The sequence below is a fragment of the Falco punctatus genome (assembly GCF_963210335.1).
Source record: "Falco punctatus genome assembly, chromosome: Z".
NCBI lineage: Eukaryota > Metazoa > Chordata > Aves > Falconiformes > Falconidae > Falco > Falco punctatus.
The window spans coordinates 25,601,328-25,625,952 of record NC_137586.1 but is presented as its reverse complement, the minus strand read 5'-3'; the positions used below and the strand labels follow the sequence as shown (position 1 = coordinate 25,625,952).

Sequence of the window (24,625 nt, the reverse complement as noted above, 5' to 3'; positions counted from 1 at the left end):
TGGTAATCATTTAACAAGAGAAGTATGTTGCCACCACCTATGGCCCCATTGCAGATTGCAGTTTTTATACCAGCCTTTTCCCAGATCCCTTCCCCTGCTTCTCAGTGCCTGCTCTGACTACAAACATCTCAAGAGAAATAGCTTACGTGGAATATTTGCTATATTACTTGGACTGGAAGGTACTCCTTTCAAGTTAGTGAGACAACTCGAGGTAGTAAAGTTAAGCACATTCATAAAACATTAGGGTAATAACAATGCACATTTGAGGGACTGCGGAGACTCACATTCAGGCAGCTGTAATAAGGAATTACAAATCAACCACATTGAAGTTAAAGTTTTGATAACTGAAGTGGCATTGAAGCCTTTGCAGTTCCAAAAATTAAAAATAGGGTCCTACAGTAAAAAAATTATTTTCATTGTCATATAAAATACATTGGGTACCACTCAGAATCCTCAGGAAAACTCCAATGCAATTTGTGAAATTAAAATGAAGGGATGCTAAACAAAGGCACCAGATGGGGTTATTAATGTTATTAATGAGGTCACCAGCACAACACCCATTCCCAGAAGGGAATGATCAGTATCTCACTGGAGCAAAGGTAAACAAGAGATAAGGTGACAGAAAGTTTTGACTCCAGACATCTAACTCCTCTGACATGTCTAATAATATCAGAATACACTACAGCTGACTTCAGTTAGTTGCAATAGGTGAAGATCTTCAGTAGATCTGTTTCTGTCAGCAGACATATTCAAAACTTTGGCTGAAAATTATCAAAAGACAGAATAGGTTAAAGTCTGTCAAGTTTTACAGAAAACAGGAAGCTACTAAAAAGAATGCAGTTGTTAATTCCAGAAGAACCAGTGAAATTTTAAATAAGTAGAAATAGAGTGATTGATGTATAAATGAGTTTTCTGTGTTAGTAAACAAACAAGGAATTACCAAGCAAAAGAAACAGGGCCATCTTTCAGTGTTCAACAAATAGAAAATAACACAATCCTTAGGAAAACAAAACTCATATCGCCAAACAGGATCCTGCAAACAGTGTAAAGGAAAAAGAATATAATTTAACAGCTACTGATAGTATCAATTTACAACATTTACAGAAGAGGACATTTTCCCCTCGACTGTGTTTGCTTAATAAAAGACATCTTTCTGTTATTTTATATATTGTTAGTCTTACATTTTTTTATAGCTGTGTTCCTGACAATCTGAATATCTCCAAAAGGAGTAAGCATATAGAATAAAGCTTTGACACAATTAAACAGAAAGGATTTGTCACAAGAATTACCAACAGGAACTTGAATATCCACTCAGAATTCTTTAGATCTTGCATCAACAGCAAAGGATGTTAAGATGTGTTTGTCATATGATGCAATTCTAGGAACAAAGACTGGCTGGAAAAGGTGTCAGCTGGTAATTAATGATGAGCACATGAGAAATCATTAATTAAAACTATTCCTATGGATGACCAGCTTCTCTGCAAAAGAAAAGATGACCACAGCCTTAAAGCAAATCTACAGTACCATAATACAAACTGGTTTGTCTTACATATGCTATACAATGTTAAAACCAGATAGGTGATTGTTAAAATACATGATAATAGCTTATAGTGCCAATAGGTTTCATTTTAGTAATGTCAGATATGAAGCAAATTTGTTGAACACATGCTGATAAGCCTTGGTAATGTGAGAAGCTGAGCCTGAGCTAGCAACATGGAAATGCCAGTCTCAGAGCCCACTGACGGGTACGCTGTGCTAGCCTGATCTTCTGAGAAAACAAGGTTTACACAACCACCACCCATCAAGTATGTCTCCCTGCCACTCCACACCTAATAATATTTGAACATGCTGGCCAATTTTTTGCATTGAATTGCAAAATAATTCAGGTTGGAGGAGTCCAACTGCTTTACAATCCAAAGGTAAATTAATTTTAACAATGTTGAATCACAAAATGATTCAGACTGGATGAGATCTCAAGAGGTCATCTGGTTCAACTGGTGAAGTGTCAATGTGTAAATGCATTTTTTACAAGTTTCAAAAAAATGTTCCATTAACATACAAATATACAGAACAGCTTATGCTTTGTATCAGCTGACCAACCAACTAAGATGCATGTACCCGTATTAACATAGCTTTAGGTGAGTCATAGCACATTCTGATGCTTACTCAGGTCGGGTGGTGTCTTGGGGGGGGTGGGTATGCAGCATGAGTTAGGACATTGAATTGAGGATATAGAACATAGATCTGTAAGAAAATAGTTTTTATTATTCTATTGCTCATAGAAAAAATTGTTTGCCTGAGGCGTAAATGTGAGAACTGAAAGCAGTAAGACTCATTACATGGTTTAGAGAACAATAGCATAAAATCTGACACAGGTAACCTAATTTCAGTTAAAAAGGCCATGTTTCATTTCTGCTTGCAAACAACTTTATAAGTAATGATATGGATGTTGTTTCTATTCTGAAGGGTCCACAATCAAAAGGTGAATTTTTTGTGCAGTGTTTGAGGTACTGTTTGAGAGCAAAAATATTTATTTCTAAAAATAAAAGCTGTTTTGCTTTTTTAGAAGCCTGATTATCTTTCAGCCCAGCTATTTATCAGCAATCACGTGACAGTAATAAAGAACCAGAGAAACAACCACTTTCTACAAATGCTGAACATTATTTGGATACAGAAATGTGCATTATTTTTAACACTACACTTCCTTCTATCCTACATTGTTGAACTTTTCTGGCTCACTGCAGAATACCTACTTAGAGGCTTGCTGAATATTGTGGCGTTATAAAAAGAAACAAAAACTCGTCTCCCCTTCATCACTCTCATTTAAACAACAAATTTTAGCTCTGTATCTTCTCTCTCAGACTTTGCTACTCTTCAAAGAATCTGATCATTTTGACTTAAGGAGGGATTTTTACCCATCCCTGGGAAGCATGGAGGCCCCTCAAGAGAGGATTTGGACTTCCTTTTACCAGGACTGTTTCCCTTCCTCAGTGCCGGCAGTGAGACCACACAGCAATTTAGGTGAAGATGGAACCAGATGCAGATACCATCTGTTTCTCCTGTACTGAGTAACTGGATCAGACTCAAGTATGTAGCAGCTTTGGTTGTAGCTGTGCCTACAGACAGCAGCTGATGCTATCCAGCATTTCTCCAGAACAGTTTAATCAGGATGACAACTTCTTTCATAAGTGAAGCTAAATGTCAGGCCTTCTAACGATGTCTAGAGGAGAACACCTCAGATCTCCTAGATGTAGCGGTCTCATGCTGACATGCTTGGATATGAACACTCAGGATGAGGGCTTGCCCATACCAGCAGCAGTATTATTGTGACCTTTCACTCCATAAGCTGAGTTTGTGCCATTGTGTGGCATGTTCCCATAGCACTCTGGAGAATTCTGTTGCAAGACTTTCTGAGCAGTGTGCATTTCTTTACCCAGCAGGCTGTCCTCTGTCTTGAATTGTTTCCAATCTCATCAGATCCCCAAATGCTGCAACACATATCTGCCAAACTATTGCTGCTACCAGTAGTTACTTCTGCTCAAAAGCTGCTAAGGCTTTAAACTTTGCTCTAGCCTGCTGACTTGCACTTTACTAAGACACAGAATTTCAAAATGCCTAGGAAAATACTATGTGTTCAGTAAACATCATGCAAGTCTAATATTTTTTATGTTCCAAAGTCTGTTAATATTGCTGTTAGTCTGCCTTGTCTTTTAGCTTCTGCCCTGAGTCTGCCTCTAAATTAGTGCAGTCTGTTGCTGTTGTGCCAACCAACAATTAATTTTCCACAATATTGCTCTTCAAAGGCTTTAAGTAAGTCTACACTGCAGCCAGAGCTGTGACTGAATCTTGCACAAATGTATACATGGCAGCTTTAACATAAGCTGGTTGAGTATTTAGAAGAGTTTAGCTGAAAAGATAGCAAGAAGATTGTATTCAGGCTGGAGATAAAATGGTTTCTGTGGTGAGGCTAGCAAGTGACTTAAAATGCACTGAGCATCCTTGACATAGTGAGTGGATAATAAAGAAAACCCGTAAGTACTCATGGGCTTCTCTGACCTGTATGAAAGATAAGCAGAATGATAAACATCTGAATACTTTGACATTTGACAAAAAATATGACAGTGTTCTTGTACTTATAAATCACAGATACTTAATTTGGTAATTGATAATTCTTGGAATCTTAAGCAATAAAGAGAAAGCAATGAGGACTGATTGGGCAGGAAAAGACAGATTTCCTGTCATTCTCTGAAAGTGCTTCATTGGAGATTGAATTCCTTGTCTGGTAAGACAGCTTCGAAAATCACAAACAATGCAAACTAACCCTGAAGCTTTCTTGGCTGAGTGCAGGTTTTTGTCACTTCAATAGATTAAATTTATAAAATTCGAGCTAAGACCTCTTAAGTGCTGGCTAGAAATGGTACACTTACCTCTTAATCATGTAATTGAGTCATTCAGGTCCATTACTCAATCTATTCTTAGCCTTTTAGAGAATGTACTTAGAAATTTTGCCAGGCAAACTGTGACAAAAAGACAACATTGACTGTGCTTACAATATTCTGTTAGGCTCATGTCAGCCAGCATATAATGGAATGACATAAGCCCTGCAGAATCTTGCAGGGGTCAGATGGCCTGGAAACATACTTGAAATATGAGTGACTCATTTGGAGTTCAAAGTTTTCCTCCACCAGATCAAAGGAACAGCTTACATGTTTATGGGAAATGCATATTGGGTCACACATTGAAAAGATACATGGTTGTGGTGGGTTGACCTTGGCTGCCAGCTGCCCACCAAGCCACTCCATCACTCTCCCTCCTCAGCTGGACAAGGTGGTAAGAAAATACAATGAAATGCTTGTGGGTGACATAAGGGCAAGGACAGCGATTACTGTCACAGGCAAAATAGATTTGACTTGAGAAATTAATTAATTAATTAATTAAATAAATAAATAAGAGAAATAATAATCATCATCATCACCATCATCATCATCATCATCAAAGTAGGACAATAAGACACGAGAACAAAACTAAAGGCACCTTCCCCTCACCCCTCCCTTCTTCCCAGGCTCAACTTCACATCCAATTTCTCTACCTCCTCATACTGAGCAGTACAGGGGGATGAGGAATGGGGTTTGTGGTTTAGTTTGTCACATGTTGTCTTTGCTGCTCCTTCCTTTTCATGCTTCTCCTCTGCCTCAGCATGGATCCCATGCACAGAAGACAGTTCTCCATTAACTTCTGCAGTGTGGGTCCTTCCCACAGGCTGCTGTCTATTAATTGCTCCAGCACCAATCCCTTCCATGGGGTGCATTCCTTCAGGAACAGACTGCTCCAGCCTGGGTCCCCCACAGGGTCACAGGTCCTGCCAGTAAATCTGCTCCAGCCAGGGCTGCTTTCTCCGTGGGGACACAGGTCCTGCCAGGAGCCTACTCCTGCACAGGATCTCCATGGGGTGACGGCTTCCTTCCAGGCATATCCACCTGCTCTAGCATGGGGTCCCCCACAGGCTTTAGAGCAGATATTTGCTCCACCGTGGACCTCCATGGGCTTCGGGGGCAAAGCCTCCCTCACCATGGTCTTCACCACAGGCTGCAGGGGAATCTCTGCTCCGGTGCCTGAAGCACCTCCTTCCCCTCCTTCTCCTTCTTCAATGACCTTGGTGTCTGCAGAGTTGTTGCTCTCACATAGTCTCACTCCTCTCTCTGGCTGCAGTTGTGCAGCAGGTTTTATCCTTTCTTAAATATGTTATCCCAGAGGTGCTACCACCATCACTGATGGGCTCAGCCTTGGCCAGTGGTGGGTCCATCTTGGAGCTGGCTGGCACTGGCTCTGTCAGACATGGGGCAAGCTTCTGGCATCTTCTCACAAATGTCACCCCCACAGCCCCCTTGCTACCAAAGCCCACCCAATACAGTGGTCAAAAGCTAAATGGTCTTTAACCCACTCTTTTCACCCAAAAGGAAATTCAGATTTCTTCAGATCAATTTTTTTTTCAAGCATTCTAGTTATTTTAGTATATATGTATATATGCTGGTGTGAAGCAGACAGATCAGGATTTTCAGGCTATCAATCTCTCCATCAGTATATAAGGGACAGAGGGTATGGAACCCCTAAGACTGCTTAAAAACATCTGAACTGTTTTCTTGTCATATGTTCCAGTGATTACTCAGAAGGCTGACTGTATTAACTGCCACAGGAACAATTATTTCCATTTTTCAGATTCATGTAGGTATTTCATCTGTCATAACTCAATGCTTGTTCTGTGGTTTGTGGCTTCCCTGCCTAGTTACAAATGTTCTTGACTGAATTGTAGATGTGGCTAATCATATTGCTTCCTCTTTCCTCGAAGAATACCTTCCCATGCTCCACTGCAGTCTTGATATTGCTGCACAGCTCAGTACAGTGTATTCAGAGCCAAGTAGGCATCTTCTTTAGAGATCAATAATTTGAAGAATCTCAAAATATTACGACTCGAGTTTTTTACTCCTGTCCCCAAAGAAAATATGACTTATGGGGAACTGTTTCATAAAATCATCTTTGTTTAATTATGAGATATTAAGCATGACAAAAAGTATTTTTTTAATGTTAGAAAGATTTCTTGCATTTTTGCAACTAAGACAAAAATCAGGTACTTTTAAAAAACTTTTTATTTCTTAAAGCTACAAATTGTTCTTTCTGTCATCAGGATTATTTCCCCTATCCCCATGTACTGGGGTGAGGCATGTAAGTATATGGTTTCTGTAAACAAGCAAGTTGAGAATTGCTTTGTAAACCACTAAAGAGAGCTGCAAGCACCACCACTCCCAAATCATCCCACCTGCAACACAGGACTGCTCCAATTGCCTCTCCTGTTGCAAACTGGTTTCTATCTACTGCAGATACTACTGATAAATTTCATGCAATTTAGTAAAATTCTGATTACTGAAACTTAGAATCTTCCCACTACTATGGCAAGTTTAAATTGGAAACTTAGGCTGTTGTATCATCTGAGCTTTCAAAGTGGGATTCTCTAAGTATTACCAACATAATATTTACTCCATTAACTTAATTCTACCTTTCACTTGAACAGACAAACTAACTTTGCCAGTGTACTTGTTTGGCTAAAAGGGAGAAGGTTAACTTTTATGAATAGCTCCTTTCAAGGGAAGATTGATTTGTATTTAAACTACTGGGTCCTCTCAGCAGTAGGTGAATGATTACGTTACAACTTAAGTTATCACACCTTTGTAAAGCCTACCACACAGTAATAACCCCACATGTTCTACAACTGCAATAATATTTGGTTACAGAAAATTCTTCGGTTTAGACCCAGCATAAATATTCAAATTATACAGTTTTCCTCCATAAAATGCATGGGCTATCACATGCACTGCAGCTGTACTGGTTCTGCTGTACAATGCAATTTCGTCTACTTGGAAACTACCCCTAATCTCTTATATTAAAGCTATTAAGGGTCAGCACTTGCAGAATTTCAACTGCAGATACAACTATTACTAGAAAATATGCTTTTGGGTGGATGTTTCATTGCTACCAAGCTGTCACAAAGTCAACAGTGCTTCTGTGCAGCCAGCTTCCTCTCTTACTTCACACAAATAGACTCTCAAAAACACTATTAAAACTTTTACCAGAAAAAAAGACTCTTAACAACAAACAGACATTGCTATTTGGCTTGCCCACATTAAAATTTAAATCATACTATCAACAGAAACCTATTAAAAATGCTTGTCCTGCATAGCTGTAGTAAGCACAATATTTCATAGCAATTTTCACGACACCTAAAAATACTACCAATGCTATGGCACTTTGAAGCATACTATTGAGCATCCTCCACCCTTCATCTCGACTACCACAAAGAATTGCGCAGCTGGTTAACTGAGAATACTATAGTCTTGTATTTGGACAGAAATCATCTTGCCAACAGTTGTTAGGAATTGATTAAAGTTTAGATCAGGCTTCCCAGATGAAACCTGGTTTTCTCAAAAATGCTTTGTATTAAACCTAGTTTATCCAAGGTGTTCAAAGGTTCAGATCCAGAAGGGTATAATTTCAGTTCAGCCTGCAGTATGCTGTAGGGTCACACAGTAGGTGCTGCAATGTTTGTACAGACTTAAAGGAGTATTTCTGTTTTCATTCACAACACCAGCATGCAGAAGGCAATTTAGGCAGCATTGGGTGAGATCGCCTGGCAATTGCTAATCAACCTCACACATGTCCATGTGTATGTGCAGTTCCATAGGGTTTTGTCCTATTACCAGCCCAGTTCTGCATTTATTATGGACAGATCTTCCTAGGCAGACTACCTTATGTGTCGAATTTGGATTCTATAGTTTCCTTGTTCTCCTAAACTGGCCTGAACTGAGATCATGTCTGAGAACCAGCAGATACAGGCTCAGGGAAATGATACTGCAAGGCAGAAAAATGCACAGCCTAAGTCTTGGAAGTTGGCAAACATATTCTTCACTGCCTTACTAATTCAAGATATTCAAAATATCACTGCTTGGAGACTGCCCAGGGATAGCAAAAACTGAAAGTACTCCCTGCCTTAAAAGTTCTGGCACTTGACCCAATTCTTACAAAAAAAAATATAAAAAAATAGGGCATCAGTTACAACCTTACATTTCAGCTCACTAGTTGCAGAACTCTTGTGGCTCTCAAAAAGCTTTGGCTCTATGAAACGTAATAATCCAACCTGTCAGCTGAATAACTGCTGCTTCCAACAGGCCTGTTGGTAAGTTGACACGGAAGGCTCAGACACAACTTATATGACCAATGTGATCAAGTTAGTACCACTTCATCAATAGACTCACAGCAATTTATACTCTACAGGTGCTATTAAGAGACCCACACCAATTTATACCCCCATCTGAAAATACACTATGCACACTTTGTTATGTAAAAGGTGACAGGTTAAAACTACTCGTTCACACGCTTCCACCTCCCTTATGACTGGTCCCGGTGTGGTGCCCACACGCTGCTCCCCCCTTGTGCAGGCATCCTGTTTTATCTCATCTTTCTGTCCAACTCTCCTACCTCTCTGTGAATACACAGTTTCTTTGTCTCCCTTGGCCTTGCATATGACCTTCACAACACCTGCAGCTTGTTACAGCTTCCCCCTGCTCAGACTGCTATTACAACCAAATTATTTGGTCTGGATTGCTGATAATATGCCCATTTTCTTCCAGCCACTCCACATTGGTAAGGCTAACTAGGCCCCTCACGTTTGAAGTTTTCATGATAGCAATGGGATCCTCATGTGCTGAAGTGCCCTGTCCTCAGCAGCAGCATGGCAGCAGTTCCCTACTCTCCAGACAGCTCAGGTTTTCTTCATAGACATCCCCAGTTGTTCTTTCAGTTGCTGCAAACTTGTCTGGGAATCCCATACTGGTGAAGAAAGGTTGCAGTTTCATCATAAAGAAAGTATTTGCAAAAGTGAAATATCTTCTCTGGCAAGTCATTTAGCTACTAATTTCTAGCCATAGAAGATAAATCCAGGGTATTCCTTTAAAAATAATATTGAATTTAAAAATAATACTGAAATGCTTGAGAAGCTAATTTATCAAGGTATGACTTGAAGATTAAGACAGAAAGAATGACAATTCATACCAAATACCAGATATAACTATTTATGAAGGCACTGTTGGTGATCAGCAGGTTGTCTATGGATTTTTGAACATTTAGCCTTGGAAAAGAAAAATGTCCCTAAAACCAGGGGTACATCCTTTGGAAGGAGAAAAGATGTTTCTTTTGCTGTCTGAAATTTTTCAAATTGCCCAGGATATTAATAGTAGGCGATTGTCTTAACCTCTTCTTTTTTTTTTTTTTAATATATCCTGCAATATCATGTCCTGACTATGATCAGTTCCTCCTACTTAACTAGTTGGAGAAGTTTTGTTCCACAAGTTGCTAGGTGTAAGTGAGAGCCTGTCTTTTATCAGTAGTCAGTATGCTCCGTGTTTCTCTTAAAATAAATTAGAAATCCTCTAATACCGTTTTCTGTTGGTTTTGAGATGAGCTTTTGTATTCACACTTAGACCTGAGCGTTTTTCTCGATTTTACTCCCTTCTGAGATTTCTCAGACAGCAATAGCAATGAATTAAAATGAGTACTTGAACTAGAGAAGAGTCAGGATAAGGAGGTGATTGGTGGCAGTTAACATGGCTTCCCTAAGGGAAAATCATGCCTGACAAATTTGGTGGCCCTCTGTGATGGGGTTACAGCACTGATGGGTGACAGAAGTGTTACAGATGTCATCTACCTGGACTTGTGCAAAGCTTTTGACACCGACCCGCACGACATCCTTGTTTCTAAACTGGAGAGACATGGATTTGAGAGGTGGAGCGCTCGGTGGGTAAGGAATTGGCTGGATGGTCGCACTCAGAGTTGCTGTCAGCTGCGACGAGCGAGGGGAAGCAAGCAGCCGACTCAATGTGAGTGATAAAGCAAGCTTCAATTTATTACGGCGCGATTATGTCTTATATACAGTTCCAGTTAATTTTATGCCTACAAATCATCTGCTAATTGGCTAAGCTCTAAAGGATTACATTTTTATACGTCCTCCTATTTGCGGTTACAGCGGATAGCTAGCTACATATATTTTTTTCTCTCTTGTCTACGCGAATTCCTCAAAGTTATTTACAACATTAGGCACAAGGTCAGTGCTTTTCTCAGCTTCCTTATCAGCATGCCTCAGCACAGCTGCAAGGCCTGCTTCAGCTAACTTACGCTAACTTTGTTTCAAAAAGATCTTTAAGGGAGTCATGGCCGTGATCACACAGCCATTCTGCAACAGTCAGCAGCTCAATGTCCAAGTGGAGGCCGGTCACGAGTGGTATTCCTCAGTGGGAACAAGTGGGACCGGTGCTGTTGGGCCTCTTTGTCAACGATGTGGACAGCTGGATAGAATGCACCCTCAGCAAGACTGCTGAGGACACCAAGCTGAGTGGTGTGGTTGACATGCTGGAGGGAAGGGATGTCGTCCAGAGAGACCTTGACAAGCTTGAGAGGTGGGCCCCAGCAAACCTCATGAGGTTCAACAAGGCCAAGTGCAAGGTCCTGCATGTGGGTTGGGGCAGCCCCCAGGATCAATACAGGCTGGGTGGAGAATGGATCGAGAGCCGGCCTGAGGAGAAGGACTTGGGGGTGTTGGTGGATGAGAAGCTCAACGTGGCCTGACAATTTTGTGGGCTTGCAGCCCACAAAGCCAGCCGAATCCTGGGCTGCACCAAAAGTAGCATGGCCAGCAGGTCAAGGGAGGTCATTCTCCTGTCTACTCTGCTCTGGTGAGACCCCACCTGGAGTGCTGCATTCAGCTCTGGAGCCCCCAAAACAAGATGTACATGGACTTGTTGAAGTGAGTCCAGAGGAGGGCCATGAAGATGACCAGAGGGCTGGAGCAGCTCTCCTGTGAAGACAGGCTGGAGAGCTGGGGTTGTTCAGCCTGGAGCAGAGAAGGCTCCAAGGAGACCTTATAGCAGCCTTTCAGTATCTGAAAGTGGTGCATAAGAAAGATGTGGACGGACTTTTTAGTACGACCTGTAGTGACAGGACAAGTGGTAATGGTTTTAAACTAAAGGAAGGTAGATTTGGGTTAGATGCCAGGAAGAAATTCTTTACTGTGAGGGTGGTGAGACACTGGAACAGGCTGCCCAGAGCAGCTGTGGGTGCCCCGTCCCTGGAAGTGTGCAGGGCCAGGTTGGATGGGGCTTTGAGCAACCTGGTCTAGTGAAAGATGTCCCTGCCCATGGCAGGGGGCTGGAACTAGATGATCTTTAAGGTCCTTCCCAACAGAAACTCTTCTATGATTCTGTGATTCTCAGAGTAATTTTCAGCCAGCTCTCGAATGTTATATTTACCAAACGTCTGCTTTAGATCATATTGACTTGCCCCTCTGCTATTTAAGAACAACCAGGCTAATACTTGCTTTGAAGAACTCAGCTTCTACAGTAATGTACCTGAAATACTAAGAATCTGATCTTTTGGCTTATGAGAAATTTTAATCCATGTTTAATTCTTTGAAGGCTGGATATACATAGATATATTGCTGCATCTTCATTGTTTTAAGTTTTCTTTCATGCATTACTAAAGCAAAAATTGGATTGCTGCTTACATTGATCTCCTGAAAATCTATTTCTGAATTTTTAACAGAAGGAGACAATTTTCTCCACCAATGTATTATTTGCTTGCTTGCTTGGCCACTTCTACATGGGGTATAATCAAATCTTCCAGATTATTTCACGGGTGCTTTGATCTGGTGTCTGGAGTTACGGTAAGAGAAAAGAAAGCTGCTCTCAGAGATGTACAGCACACATCACCCTCAGCTTTAGAACACAGATGCGGTCTTTCCTCAGGCTGCGGAGCCGTAATTTCCCCCTTTTTTCTAACAGCTCTGACTGGGTATTTGAGATGTAACCTTGACTCTCCCGCATATATGAAGTTGCTTTGGTGATGACCAGAGAATGCCTGGACTGTCAGGAGCTCTCCTCAAGTATTTCAGCCTCTAAGGATAGCATGCTAATCAATACAGTAACTTTAGAAAAAAGCTGTGTCTCACTCTTTCTTCTCTGGCAAATGCAAATTAAAATGTCTTATTTCCCCAGTACTTCCTCTAATTTGCAGCAGGACAACAATATTACAGATGGCCAATGCATATTGTATATGGCTCTCGTTTTTAATGCAACTAGTTTGGATCATTATAGTAAGATATTTTTTTTCATTTATACAACAGGAGAAATGGAATATCCCAAAGGGCACCAGGAAACTGGCCCTTGGCCTTGGAATCACAAGTGATTAGTCATTCCTTCCAGACATGCTTATGAGAGTTGTCTATCCTGGCATACTGTAACCTATGTGCTCTGCAATACACTTCGAAACCTCAGCGAGCATTGCAAGCGCTACCAATTCTGAAGTAGGACTGGCCAACACGAGCATAAAAGCAGTGTCTCAGCGCAGTTAACTCCAGTTACAGAATTTGCCCAAGGCAGCTGTTTCAGAGTATGCCCTTTTTCTCCAGGTCTCATCACATATGCTTTTGCAGCCTAACTGCAAATGCAAACTGCTGCTACACGGCACACCATTAGGCATTCTTAATAGTGGATCTTAGAAGCATTTTGGTTCCATCCCCAGTCAGAATTAAGTCATACAACTAAAACAAGCTCTTGAATCACCACATCCTGTTCTGTAATTATGAAGAACACCACTTCACAGGAAAAGCAGTAACAACCCCCCAACAGATACCATTTCCCTGTGAGAGGATCTGTTGCTTGGATGGCCCTCCATACTTAAAACCCTTCTGCCAGCACGGGGGCAGGGCCCTTGTAAAGCAGCAGGACCTGCAGGCCACTGCAGCGCGGCCCGCTGAGGCCGGCGTGCCCCACGGGGCTGACTGGGAGCTAACGACAAGGCAAGAGCTGCGGCGGGCAAAGCCAGCGCTGCCTGAGAAGCTGCCCTCTGAGAAGCAGAGCCCCTCACTCCCCAGCGCGTCGCCGGGCGCTACGGTGCGGTCACGGCACTACTGACAGGTGCCAGATTGCAGCGCGGCCGCCCCGCCCCGCCCCCTCCCGCGCAAGCGCCCCGGCCCCACCCCCTAACGGCCGCGGCGCGGCTCGTGCCCTTCCCCAGCATGCAGCGCGGGCCGCGTCGCACGTTCGAGGGAAGGGGCGGGGCACCACCTTCCCCCGCCCGCCACTGGGGCGCGAGGAGGGAGGGCAGGAGACGGCGAGCTTGAGGCTCCGCCCCTCCTCCTCCGCCGGAGGAGACCGAGCGGTAGCCAATGGGGAAGGGGCTCCTCGGGGCGGGGGCGGGGTTTCGGGAGGCCGCGGGGCGGGGCGGGCTCTGAGTTGCCGCAGCGCCACCGCCGCTTGTAAACAGATCGTGCCCCACGTGACGGGCGCCAAGTACCTGTGCGGGGGCACCGGGCATTGTCTGCCGCGGCGGCGCGGCGGTGACGGACGGCGAGGCTCCTCGGCAGCGGGCTCCGAGCAGAGAGGCGGCGACTCCTCTCCGTCCTCCCTCGCCGCTCCGGTGGGGATCCGGCGCGTCTTTCCCCCCCGCCCGCAGCGCCTTCCCCGTCCCCCCGCCGCTAAGATGGCTGATGGTGGGCAGTGAGGCGGCGCGCGGGGCTGTGGGGAGCCGTTGCCGGCCGGCGCGCAGCGGGGCAGGCGGGAGCGGCGGACGGGAGCGGGGAGGGTGGGGGGTGTGTGGGAAGCCGCGCAGCGCCATGTCCGCCTTTGCCCTGGAGGAAACGCTGGAGGCCGACTGGGTGGCTGTCAGGCCTCACGCCTTCCAGGAGCGGGAGAAGCACAAGTTCGTCTTCATCGTGGCCTGGAACGAGATCGAGGGCAAGTTCGCCATCACCTGCCACAACCGCACGGCGCAGCGCCAGCGCAGCGGCTCCCGCGAGCTCTGCCGCGGCGGCCCCGAGGCCAGAGCCGCCCCCAAGGCCGGCAGCCCCGCGGCGCGCAGGGACGCGGGCCTGCCCAGGGGCTTCTCCCAGCCCCGCGCCGAGGCGGCGCCGCGGGGCGCCGAGCGGGGCGCGGTGGCCGAGGCGCTGCCGAAGGGCTCGCTGCGCGCCAAGAGCAGCCCGGCCCGGAGGCCGCGGCGGGGCCCGGAGGCGGCAGGTGCCGCCGAGGAGATAGAAGTGCTGGAGCTGGGGAAGGAGGAGGCGGCCGCCGCGCTGTCGCTGCCGCCTTCGCTGCTGCAGGCGGCCGTTCCGGCCGCTCCCGACGCGGAGCCCGCGGGGGAGGAGTGCAGCTGGGCCGGCCTCTTCTCCTTCCAAGACTTGCGGGCTGTGCACCAGCAGCTGTGCTCGGTGAACTCGGAGCTGGAGCCCTACCTGCCTGCCTTCCCCGAGGAGCCCTCGGGCATGTGGACGGTGCTGTTCGGGGCCCCGGAGCTATCCGAACAGGAGATGGACGCGCTCTGCTGCAAACTGCAAGTTTACTTGGTCCACAGCTTGGATACCTGCGGCTGGAAGATACTTTCGCAAGTGCTCTTCACCGAGACTGACGACCCTGAAGAGTATTACGAGAGCCTGAGCGAGCTGCGACAGAAGGGGTACGAGGAGGTGCTGCAGCGAGCCCGCAGGCGGATCCAGGAGGTGAGGCTACCGCATGGTCCGGATACCTCCACCTTACTGTTGTCTTTTCTTTACCCCACGATACTTTCTTTACTTTTCTTTCTAGTTGCTCCCCTGCTCCCCTCTACCTTTGCAGAATTGATCAAACCATGGGCCAAAAAAACCAAAACAACCACCCCTGGAAAACTGTCTAGTTAAAAAAAAACACAAACCAACAGAAAAGCTTTGAGAAACTTAGTAAGAAAATGAGGCTTAATCTTTCCAAGGTCTCTAGGGCTAGGATTTAGGAAGGTGGAAATTTTCCTGGTCATCCTAGTGCGGCTCAGTACTTCATTCTGTGTGGTCAAATTTAGATGGTTGTGAAAAAGCATCTGGTGAATCTGGCAAGATCTCACTCCCAGATTTTTGTTCTTGTGTTGCCTTGCACCAACATGTGTTGGAGTCTGAATTTTTCTCTTTAATTAGAGCAGCAACGTGTGGTGGTTATTTTGACCTTAGGCACTTGGGGCCAAAGAAATTCGAGGTTCCTGCAGGCTTTGGATGCTGAATCAGGTATTTCAAGTAAGATGATGTTTTCTGGTGGAATTGGAGTAATTACAACTTTTGTTCAGCTGGCAAGTTCTGGGAGTTGGGATTTTAAAAAGCAAGCTGTCCGGTCCCAGCGAGTATTTACAGCATTGCTGTTGGTAGTGTCTGGCAAGAGTTGGGTGTTTCAGGGTGTGCCATTTCTCTTTCTTGTATGATGTGCTATTTAGACTAAAGTAGCTGAGGAGGTTCTGCTAACTAACTTCTAGCATCGGTGTGTGAGAATTTTTTCACTTCTTTGTGGACTGAGGTACGAGTGCCCACATTTCCCCAATGTAAAAGGACTATTTTACACTTGTTATTGTGTCTCAGTGGCTTTGATCCAGATTGTACCAGGATCTAGGTAGGTATGACTGTGTGTGAGTCAGGTTACGGAATTTCTGATTTTTGCAAACACAATCTAAATTGTGTTGCATGTATATAGGTCAAATCTGGCTGTTTCAGCTGCCTGCTTACATCACACCAATGTTGCATGTTCAAAAATGTGTGGTGGTGAAGGTTTTTTCCTTGGATGGACTGAGAGCGTATCTGCTTGCTGTCTGTTCTGATGGTGTAGTTTTGAGTCTTTGTAGGATGCAGGCAGAGCTTTTCCGTAGTGACTGGACTTCAGAGAGTGTGAGAAAATCATCTTATTAGTGATGAAATCGTAAGAACATCCAAGTGTTGCATTGTCAGGTGAAAGTTTATTTCCAAACTATTGTGATAGGGTATATCATTGTCCTTTTTTTTTTTTTTTTTTTTTCCATGGCTATTTAAAGGGCTGAATTAATCCTTGCTGATTTTGGTACAACTAGTAATTAGACTTAATAATTGTCTTCTGCAGTAGTTTTAGTCCACAGAATATGAAAGCATATTGTCATCTGCTTTTTTGTTTGACTGCATGAATGCTTGGGAGCATCTGTTTAGATTGACTTTGCTGAGCAGGACAAGAGAAATGGCTGTTAAACATGTGGAGTTTGGGAACTGGATACCTAACTCAAAGCATGTGGTGTTTTTGAGTAAACACTAATTTGGAATTGCTGAGCAAGAACTATTTGTTTCTTGGAGAATCTTGGCTTCTATTTTGTTTCTGTTACCAAGATGCAGTGCAAGCTTTATTGATCAGGATCTCTAAACTACAGCATTTTATTCTCGGTTAATGTTCAGAACTTGGTGCAGATGAATGGCAGAGCCTTTTGTTTGACTATAGCACAATCTTCCTTTCACGTGGTAACCAATCCAGTAGTGTACCTGAAGTCAGTACAGCTGTACTTCTGTCGCTGTCAGTTGTGTAAATTGATCCTTCTTTAGTAGAGGTAGTTCATGTTTAAGAAAAGAAAACAGTAGAATGACCTACCTGCTCTTTCCCTTTTGATACTCAGAATTCTCTTTTCCTTACCTGTCAGTGGTTTACTTGGTCCCCAGGAAATGTCTTTCTTTTAGGCAAATACTGATATTATTTGTCATTGTAATTCTAAGTGAATGAAGCAATGGATGATGGTTACTGCTTAGTATTTCTGAAGTAAGGTTTTTCGTACTTTAAAGAAAACCTACTGAATCCATGTTGCATCTCTCATTTTAATTACTTTGAAGTTTGCCTGTTAGCTGATTTTGCCTCTTTGCCAATTGCAGGAGGGTTGGAATCCAGCAATTTTAAATGCTCTTACCTATTAAAAGAACTTTTGGGGAAAAGGGGAGGTGATTGAGCTGCATTGGTAACCAAAATGCTGTCTGGGAGCATGACGAATGTGGAGGGTCTTCCTTAATACAAAATTGTGCAAAATCCCAAGTTTAGAACTCCAAGACATTGCCTTAACATCTTAAAATATGCCTCTGCAGTTTATGACTATTTCATATGTCTTGTTTCAAGGACAAATTCTTCTGTGCAGTTAGAATATTACTTGAGAAATACTTACAGTTTCTGTTGATTATATTCTTTGGGTTGCGGAAGCAAAGTGAGCAAAAAACCCTCTCGTGTTTGTTGTTTCAGCATTGCCTACTTGGCCATCTGTTGCTTTCCATAAGTTACATGCAAGCCAGATTGTTTTCACAGCAGTTAATAATTTTTGCTTTTTGTAATAGTCTTTTTTTAAAAATCTGTCTCAATTGTAAACCTTTAATAAGCCAGAAGAATGTTGCAAATAGAAACAGATCTAAGATGAGGAGAAAAAATAGTTGTAGAGGAACTTTGTGACCTGGAATTAATTTCTTCTGAATAATTTGCAGTTTTGAAATAGCATTTTTTCAAATAAAACTATTAATTCTGGAATAGTTTAGGAATTTAGTTTATGTTGAAGTATAAACTTTTATCTAAAGGAGAAAATACTGTTATACCTCATTTTCAAAAACAATAAACACTTGTTTGGAGTCCTTGCTCATTAAGTTTATGCCTGTTAAAAAAATTCCTTGGATGCTCAACTCGAGGTATAAGACCCCAAATGGAGACCTGATACAGAATCAGTTAATGACTGGATAAAAAGATGTTGTTATTTCAACAGAAAGGATGACACTGAATCCTTATTTGGGATTCCAGCTTCTTGGCCAGTATTTCCAATATCTTAAACTCTGCATCTAGAAGGCAGAAAAAGTTTGCCTCTGTACTCTTGCTCCTGCTAAGTTTCCTGTCTATGTTCCTCCTATAATATGGGAGAAATTTTTCTAGGTTGAGTGTATGTGCTTGTAAATTTTTGTGAGTATACTAATATCAAAGATGGTGTAGTATCTCTTTGTCACTGCTGTGTTGGCAAAAGGTTTAAATGCTGTGGTTTAACCCCAGCCAGTAATTAAGTACCATGCAGCAGCTTGTTCACTCCCCCCTCACCCAGGGGGATGGGGAGAAGAATTGGAAAGGAATGTAGAACTTGAGGGTTGAGATAAGAACAATTTAATAACTGAAATAAACCCAGAAGAACAACAACGGTAACAGTTATAATGAAAAGGAGGGAGAAAGGGACTGGAATTAAATCCAGAGGGAAGGGAGGAAAGAAAACAAGTGATGCACAATACAATTGCTAGCTACCCGCTGACCAATGCCCAGCCAGTCCCTGAGCAATGACTGGCCAGCCCTGCCCGGGTTATACACTGAGCATGATGCCCCATGTTATGGAACTTCCCTTTGGCTAGTTCAGGTCAGCTGTCCTGGCTGTGTCCACTCCTGGTGACTGATGCCCCTCCAGCTTTCTTGCTGGCAAGGCCTGAGAAACTAGAAGTCCTATGACTTGGTATAAATATTACCTAGCAACAACTGAAAACATCAGTATGTTATCAGCATTGTTCACTAAGAAGAAAATTAACTATATCCCAGCTGAAACCAGGACATGCAATAAAAAGTAGTGTTAGTATGAGTTGTGATTAAAGAGTTTGGCGGCTTAGTCATGCCAACAAACATATTCCATCGCATGCTTAGCCTTTTACTTGCTCTTGCATAGTGAGGTGTGAGTTTGGGAAGCCTGTCTTTACATTACATGCCTACTTCAACATCTTTGAATTAATGGCACCTGTGAATCTCCCTGTTTCTTACAGCTCTTGATTGCCATGGCAGTCTGAAATTCAGTGGATGATAGTCTATAGGGTCTTGGAAGCCAACTATGAAACTAGTCAGACTTGCATTTGCTTTCTTGTTGCTCTGTAAAATCTTTTGAATTTGAAGTGTCTTGAAGACCGTTTTGCATCTGTGTTCTGTGTATGTTCTTTTGAATTGCTTTAATACAAAGGTTCAGAAACACGTCTTAATGCATGATGAAATTCTGAGGGTACCTCATTTTCTGTGCCTAACTGAAGAGTGCCTTGAGAGTGAGGGTCTACAGCTATCCTTCCCCTATATAGTAGAATATTTTACTAAGCACAAGAATAGCTCTGAAAACTTGTGGCTTTTTTTTTTTTCTTTTGGTTCAAAGGGCTAGAAAGACTAAGGAAAAATAAAAAAAAAATATCTGTTTTGTTACAGTAAAAACTGGTATGAGAAGAAAATGTAGGGTTTTTTTGGTAGAAAGCGATATGGTCGCTTTATCTTCTTAAATCAATATAGATACAACTTTTTAAATTAGTTTTGCATAACTTTAGTAAGCAATTTCTTTTGTTTTGAATGAAATAGGATTGTCAAATCACATAGATTGGTAAGCAATTGGTTCAGTTACAAATAATGGAATTTCACATTTGTTGCTTTCCAAGGGTGTTGTCACATATTTCTTTTCTTCAAAAAAGCTACATAATATCCATAGGTTATTCTTTTGTTGTTGTTGTTGAATCTGTTCTAGTATCTTAGTGAAAAATAATAGTAAGGATCATCTCAGTAACTAGGAGAATTTTATTTCCTTGCTTTTGGCCATATGCCTTCAGTTCTAAAATAGATGTATATATGGTAAGTAGTTCGGCACTGTACCAAAAATGAAAGTTTTGCAAAGGTAAGGTGACCTGTTGCTGTTCAGTGATCTGCTGCTAGGCACAATGGAATTTAAAGAGATTCAACATCAAACTTAAAAATAACATATAAGTAAATAATATGAAACGGTACAAAAAAGTATTCCAGTAACATAAAAAAAATTGCTAGCAGTAGTGTTTCCATCAAAACCGATGTAACACCTTTCTGGGCAAGAAGCATAGAAAACGGAATTCTGTATATTAACTGCAATAGCTAGATTTAGAAGATGCATAAGGTGTCTTTAGGAGAGAACACTAGGTCAGATTTGAGTTTGAGAGCAAAGAGGATTAAAATAAGATACAATGTGGATTTTTTTTCCTATTGACATGAACAGAGCAGAATTAAGACTGATGCTGAGCATTTTGGAAATCCAAGCTATTTTTGTTCAAATGCTTCTTTTTACGTACTCATTATTTGTAATGTTAATGCTTGTTTCCAGTAAAACTATTTTGATTCACCTCTAAATACTTTGTAAGTAGGCTATTTAAGTACTGAAACAGTACTATAAGTTCATGTTAGCCAAGAAATAATGCTTCAGCAGCTGTAGGGCATGCTCCGTAAGACAGGCAAGTAGGCCTCCAAGTTGTTGGGAAGATATCTGTATGATATTAGTACTTTGGCTAGTAATTCTGTTACCGTGCAACCAAAGATATTTTCTCAGTCTTTATCCTTGTCAGCCATCATCTTTTTATTTATCGTATTTGTAGCTGGAGTTATTAGCAATTATTTCAGGTTGTTACAAACCAGTCTTAAATTAATACATATTTTAAAGTCTCATTATTTTGGGCATTGGAAGTTGACACCTGACTCATTCTGCAAGCATCAAACCCAATAGTAAGGACCATATGAATCATTTTCAGATAAACAGAATCAAATGTGGAATAGTACCCTCCCCATCCCCTTTTCTGCAAATAATAAAAATCTAAGTCACATGGGTATTTTTTTCCAGTGTTTCAGTGAGTTTCTGAATTGTGGCTGTATTGGTAATTCCATGTTACAAGTTAAACACTTATTGATAACATGTCATAGTACTGGAAGATTTAAAAGTAGTATAGAGGGCTGCATCATTTGAGATTCTTGGACCCTTATAGCAGCAGGATAATATGCAACAACTTAATCATATGGTGGGCTCACAGTTGCTGGAAGTCCAAGATGTGATTACATACCATTTTAAAATAACGTGCTTTAAAATGGCTTCTAGGAATCCAGTATTTAAAGGATATTAGACCGCATTACCACTTTGTTCTTTCTTTAGTCTATGTATTAAAACTTTCTAAGTCCTAAGCAAAGTAACTATTTATCTTTTAATTGGAAATACTTTATCTTTTATCCTTTCTAATTTTAAGTGTTTAATTTTTTTTTCGACTGACCTTCCCTTTTACTTCTGTTTTATAGGTAGTAGCAAATGGTTTATAGACTTGTGATTGTAGGGTTTTTGTCATCCTTTCTGTTTTCTCTTTTTCCAGTCCTAGTATGATACTTGTTTCAGACTTGAAGTAATTTTTTGCTTTTTTTTCCCCCTTTCTACAGTGCACTTGTGGTATATATATGTAGATAGACAATGCATTGCTTTATTAATGCCTTGTTAATTTGACAAGAGCTAGCTGAAGGTGATGAATACTGTGGCTGTATCTGAAAATAGTTGAATGTAATTAGGTATTCCTTCACAGAACTTAAGTTCTACATGAAAAGCAAGAGTGTGTTCTGTAGAATGCAGCAGTACTGTTCGGTATACTCTTAGTAAGATTAGACTTAATTTTTAGAAACTGAAAACAGCAGCTTGCTGGTCTTACTACTCATTTCCTTGTCCAAATACCTGGGAGAAGAAAAAAAAAAAAGGAAATAAAATGCAATATATGCTCTGTTTAACTGCCTGAACTGGGATTGGGGAATTATTTATGTTGGGGGAGTATTCTGCTGATTATTTTATTTGGTATTCCTGTTCAAAATTTGAATTGTTTTGTTTCCCTAGATGTAGAGGTAGACTTTCCTCTATTTTTCATTTAAAGTTGTTATGGTTAATACACAGTTGCAGCATTTTCATACGACAGAATATTTTGAAGAGATGTGAACAAGTTATGTAATAAACGCTCTGTAACACATTGGCCTCCTTGGGATTCAGAGCTCACTTGATTTCTTAATTTTTAGATAAGGCATTGAGTTGTCATTTCTTCATGTTTACCTTTGTCGTCTTGCACATTTTTTCCAGCATTATTTTCTTTCTCTTCGACTGGATATCCTACCTTCAAGTCAGTGTCTTTTAAAATTGCTTTCTTAATCCAGTAACTTTTTTTTCCTCTCCATTTCTGTCTGAGATAGTATTACCCAGGCAGGTTTTGAATTTGAAAGCAGATTCAGTCTAGTAATTCCATCTTTTTACATTTTTTGCTATAATATGACAAGCACTGCTTACAGATGGTCAGGGAGGTTTTAAGTTCCTTGTATACAAAAGTATTGCTACTGCAGAGATTTTAAAAAATGGCGGCACCTACATTTTCTTCCTCTTTGGGAAGGTGCTTTTAACATTCCTTTTTTAATATCAATAGAAATACTGTTGCAGTCCACCATGATATTGCTGTTACTGAAGAGAACTTCAGTGCTGTTACTGAAGAGACTCAGCCTGACTAAAGATACACCTGTAAAACTTCTGTCTTTTCAAGAAATGAAAACTTGAAAACTTAAGGAATATGGTAGAGAGAAGGAAGATAGGGTAGGGAGAGAGGTCATGTGTATTGACTAACTCATTGATGTTATGTATCTATGTCAGCGCCATTGCTCAAGACTGCTCCCTGCTCAATAGGCTGTAGAATAAGGTGGGACTGTGGAATGTTAAGCCTGTTGCTGTAGCAGTTCAGAGTATCTTCTTAATGGTCTCAGTGTTCTTCCTCCTTTATTTTCTCCTGATAATGAACTGTTAACATTTGGTGATACTATAATATTACTCAGGGTGATTAATACTATGCAACATGTATGAGTAACATCACCATAACCATTCAGAACAAAGATCTTGGATAGTTCACTGAAAGTCCCTGCTTTAAGTATAGAGCTGCTTAATAGCAAACATGCAGGAATGTCTTAAGAATGATGAAGAGTTGTTGTGCCCTTATGGGAAGTAGTAGTATGATCTCATCAGAAATCTGGTGGTGTGGTGATAGTTGCTAGAATATGGGTTAGTCTTTAATAATTGTTGAAACCCTTGCATAACTTGTAACAGGATTATAAAAGTAAAGTAAGTAGCCCAAATTTGTTGGGCAGGAGCTTGGATAATCTCACAGTATCTTCCAGTCACAAACTGTATAAATAAGAGAAATATGGTTTTGTTTTAATTAGTTTGTTGTTGAAACTTGCCCAGTTTCCATTTTCTGAAGAATTTGGACCTGAAATGTAAACCACACCATTGCTAGCTTGTCTGAAAATTTCATGAAGAATTTTAACACACAGTAGTAACGTTAACTTGAAATATCTTCACAAATGTCTCCTTGCTTACTAGGTCTTGCTTGTCAACTGTGTCCATTATTATTGGTAGCCTCTTATTTGAGGCTCATCTATGCAGGCTGGATTTTACTTTTGGATTAACTCTTCTAGTTGAGGGCAGAAAGGTGTTTTGATGTGAAGACAGCTTCCCTGGCAGGCTAAGTTTTGAACAATGCTATCTGGAGCTGTTCAGAGTAAGTGCAAATAGAACGATGGTGGTATATCTGCCTATGACTGCACTCACCAGTTGCGACCATTTTGGCAGACGTTGTTTTCAGTTAAAATGCCTTTACTGGTAAGATCTCATCTCTGGGTTCCCTTTCTATCTATTCTTCTCTGTTTGTGGTATTTATATATTAAAAGTTATCAAATGTATGGATTTTTTTTTATTACATATGGGGCAAACAGACATTATCCATTCAGACAAATCTGGACACTTAGTGGATGACTTTTGTCAACAAGTTGCTCCTTGTTGGAAAAGTGTTATAAAATGCTTCCAGTCATGCACCAACCTTTTTTTTTTTTAAGTAAATGAAATACCTCAGCTTTCTTAAATGCATAAAATAAAAATTTCCATTATCTACTATTATAGTACTTCTCAAAATATGTTTGTAGGCAATGTTTGTATGGCCGCCTTTTGGAAAAAATGCTATGATATTGGTGTGAGGGAACTGGAGGAGTTTTTTTTTTTTTTCCTTTTGGAAAACGCTGTTTAAATAATCAATTAGTATTTGTGATGATTTGCTGGCAATTTATGTGGGTCATCGAAAATTAGTAGCTCAACTTCTCATATAACAGCATTGCATCATGACTTGTTTTGAGCTATTTTAGGGAGAGAGTATTATAAAAGAGTTTGCAATAACTTAGAATCATATATTTTTATTTTAGAAGGAGCCTCTCTGGGTTTTCTAGTTGAACCCCATGCATAAAATAGAACTAAATTTGATTAGAGCTTTTTTTAAAAAAAAATACCAAATAACGAAACAAACCCAATCTTTAAATAAGACTGTGTGCTTTATTTTTGTTTTAAAGAAATTTTTTTTAAAAAAAGAAGAAACAAATATATTCCATTATGAAATTTTTCACGGAGAAAACAT

The 24,625-nt window shown here is 41.4% G+C and overlaps 1 protein-coding gene across 2 annotated transcripts in view; it reads left to right on the top strand.

The window, feature by feature from the left end:
• Window positions 1–10,799: 10,799 nt before the first annotated feature.
• The window catches only part of JMY (junction mediating and regulatory protein, p53 cofactor), a 76,756-nt gene continuing 62,930 nt past the window's right edge, over window positions 10,800–24,625 (top strand). For both annotated transcript variants that reach the window (XM_080370855.1, XM_080370854.1), the window contains exon 1: window positions 10,800–15,091. In XM_080370855.1, coding sequence (XP_080226981.1) covers window positions 14,087–15,091 — 1,005 coding nt within the window. In that variant the 5' untranslated portion in view covers window positions 10,800–14,086. The remainder of the gene's footprint in view (window positions 15,092–24,625) is intronic.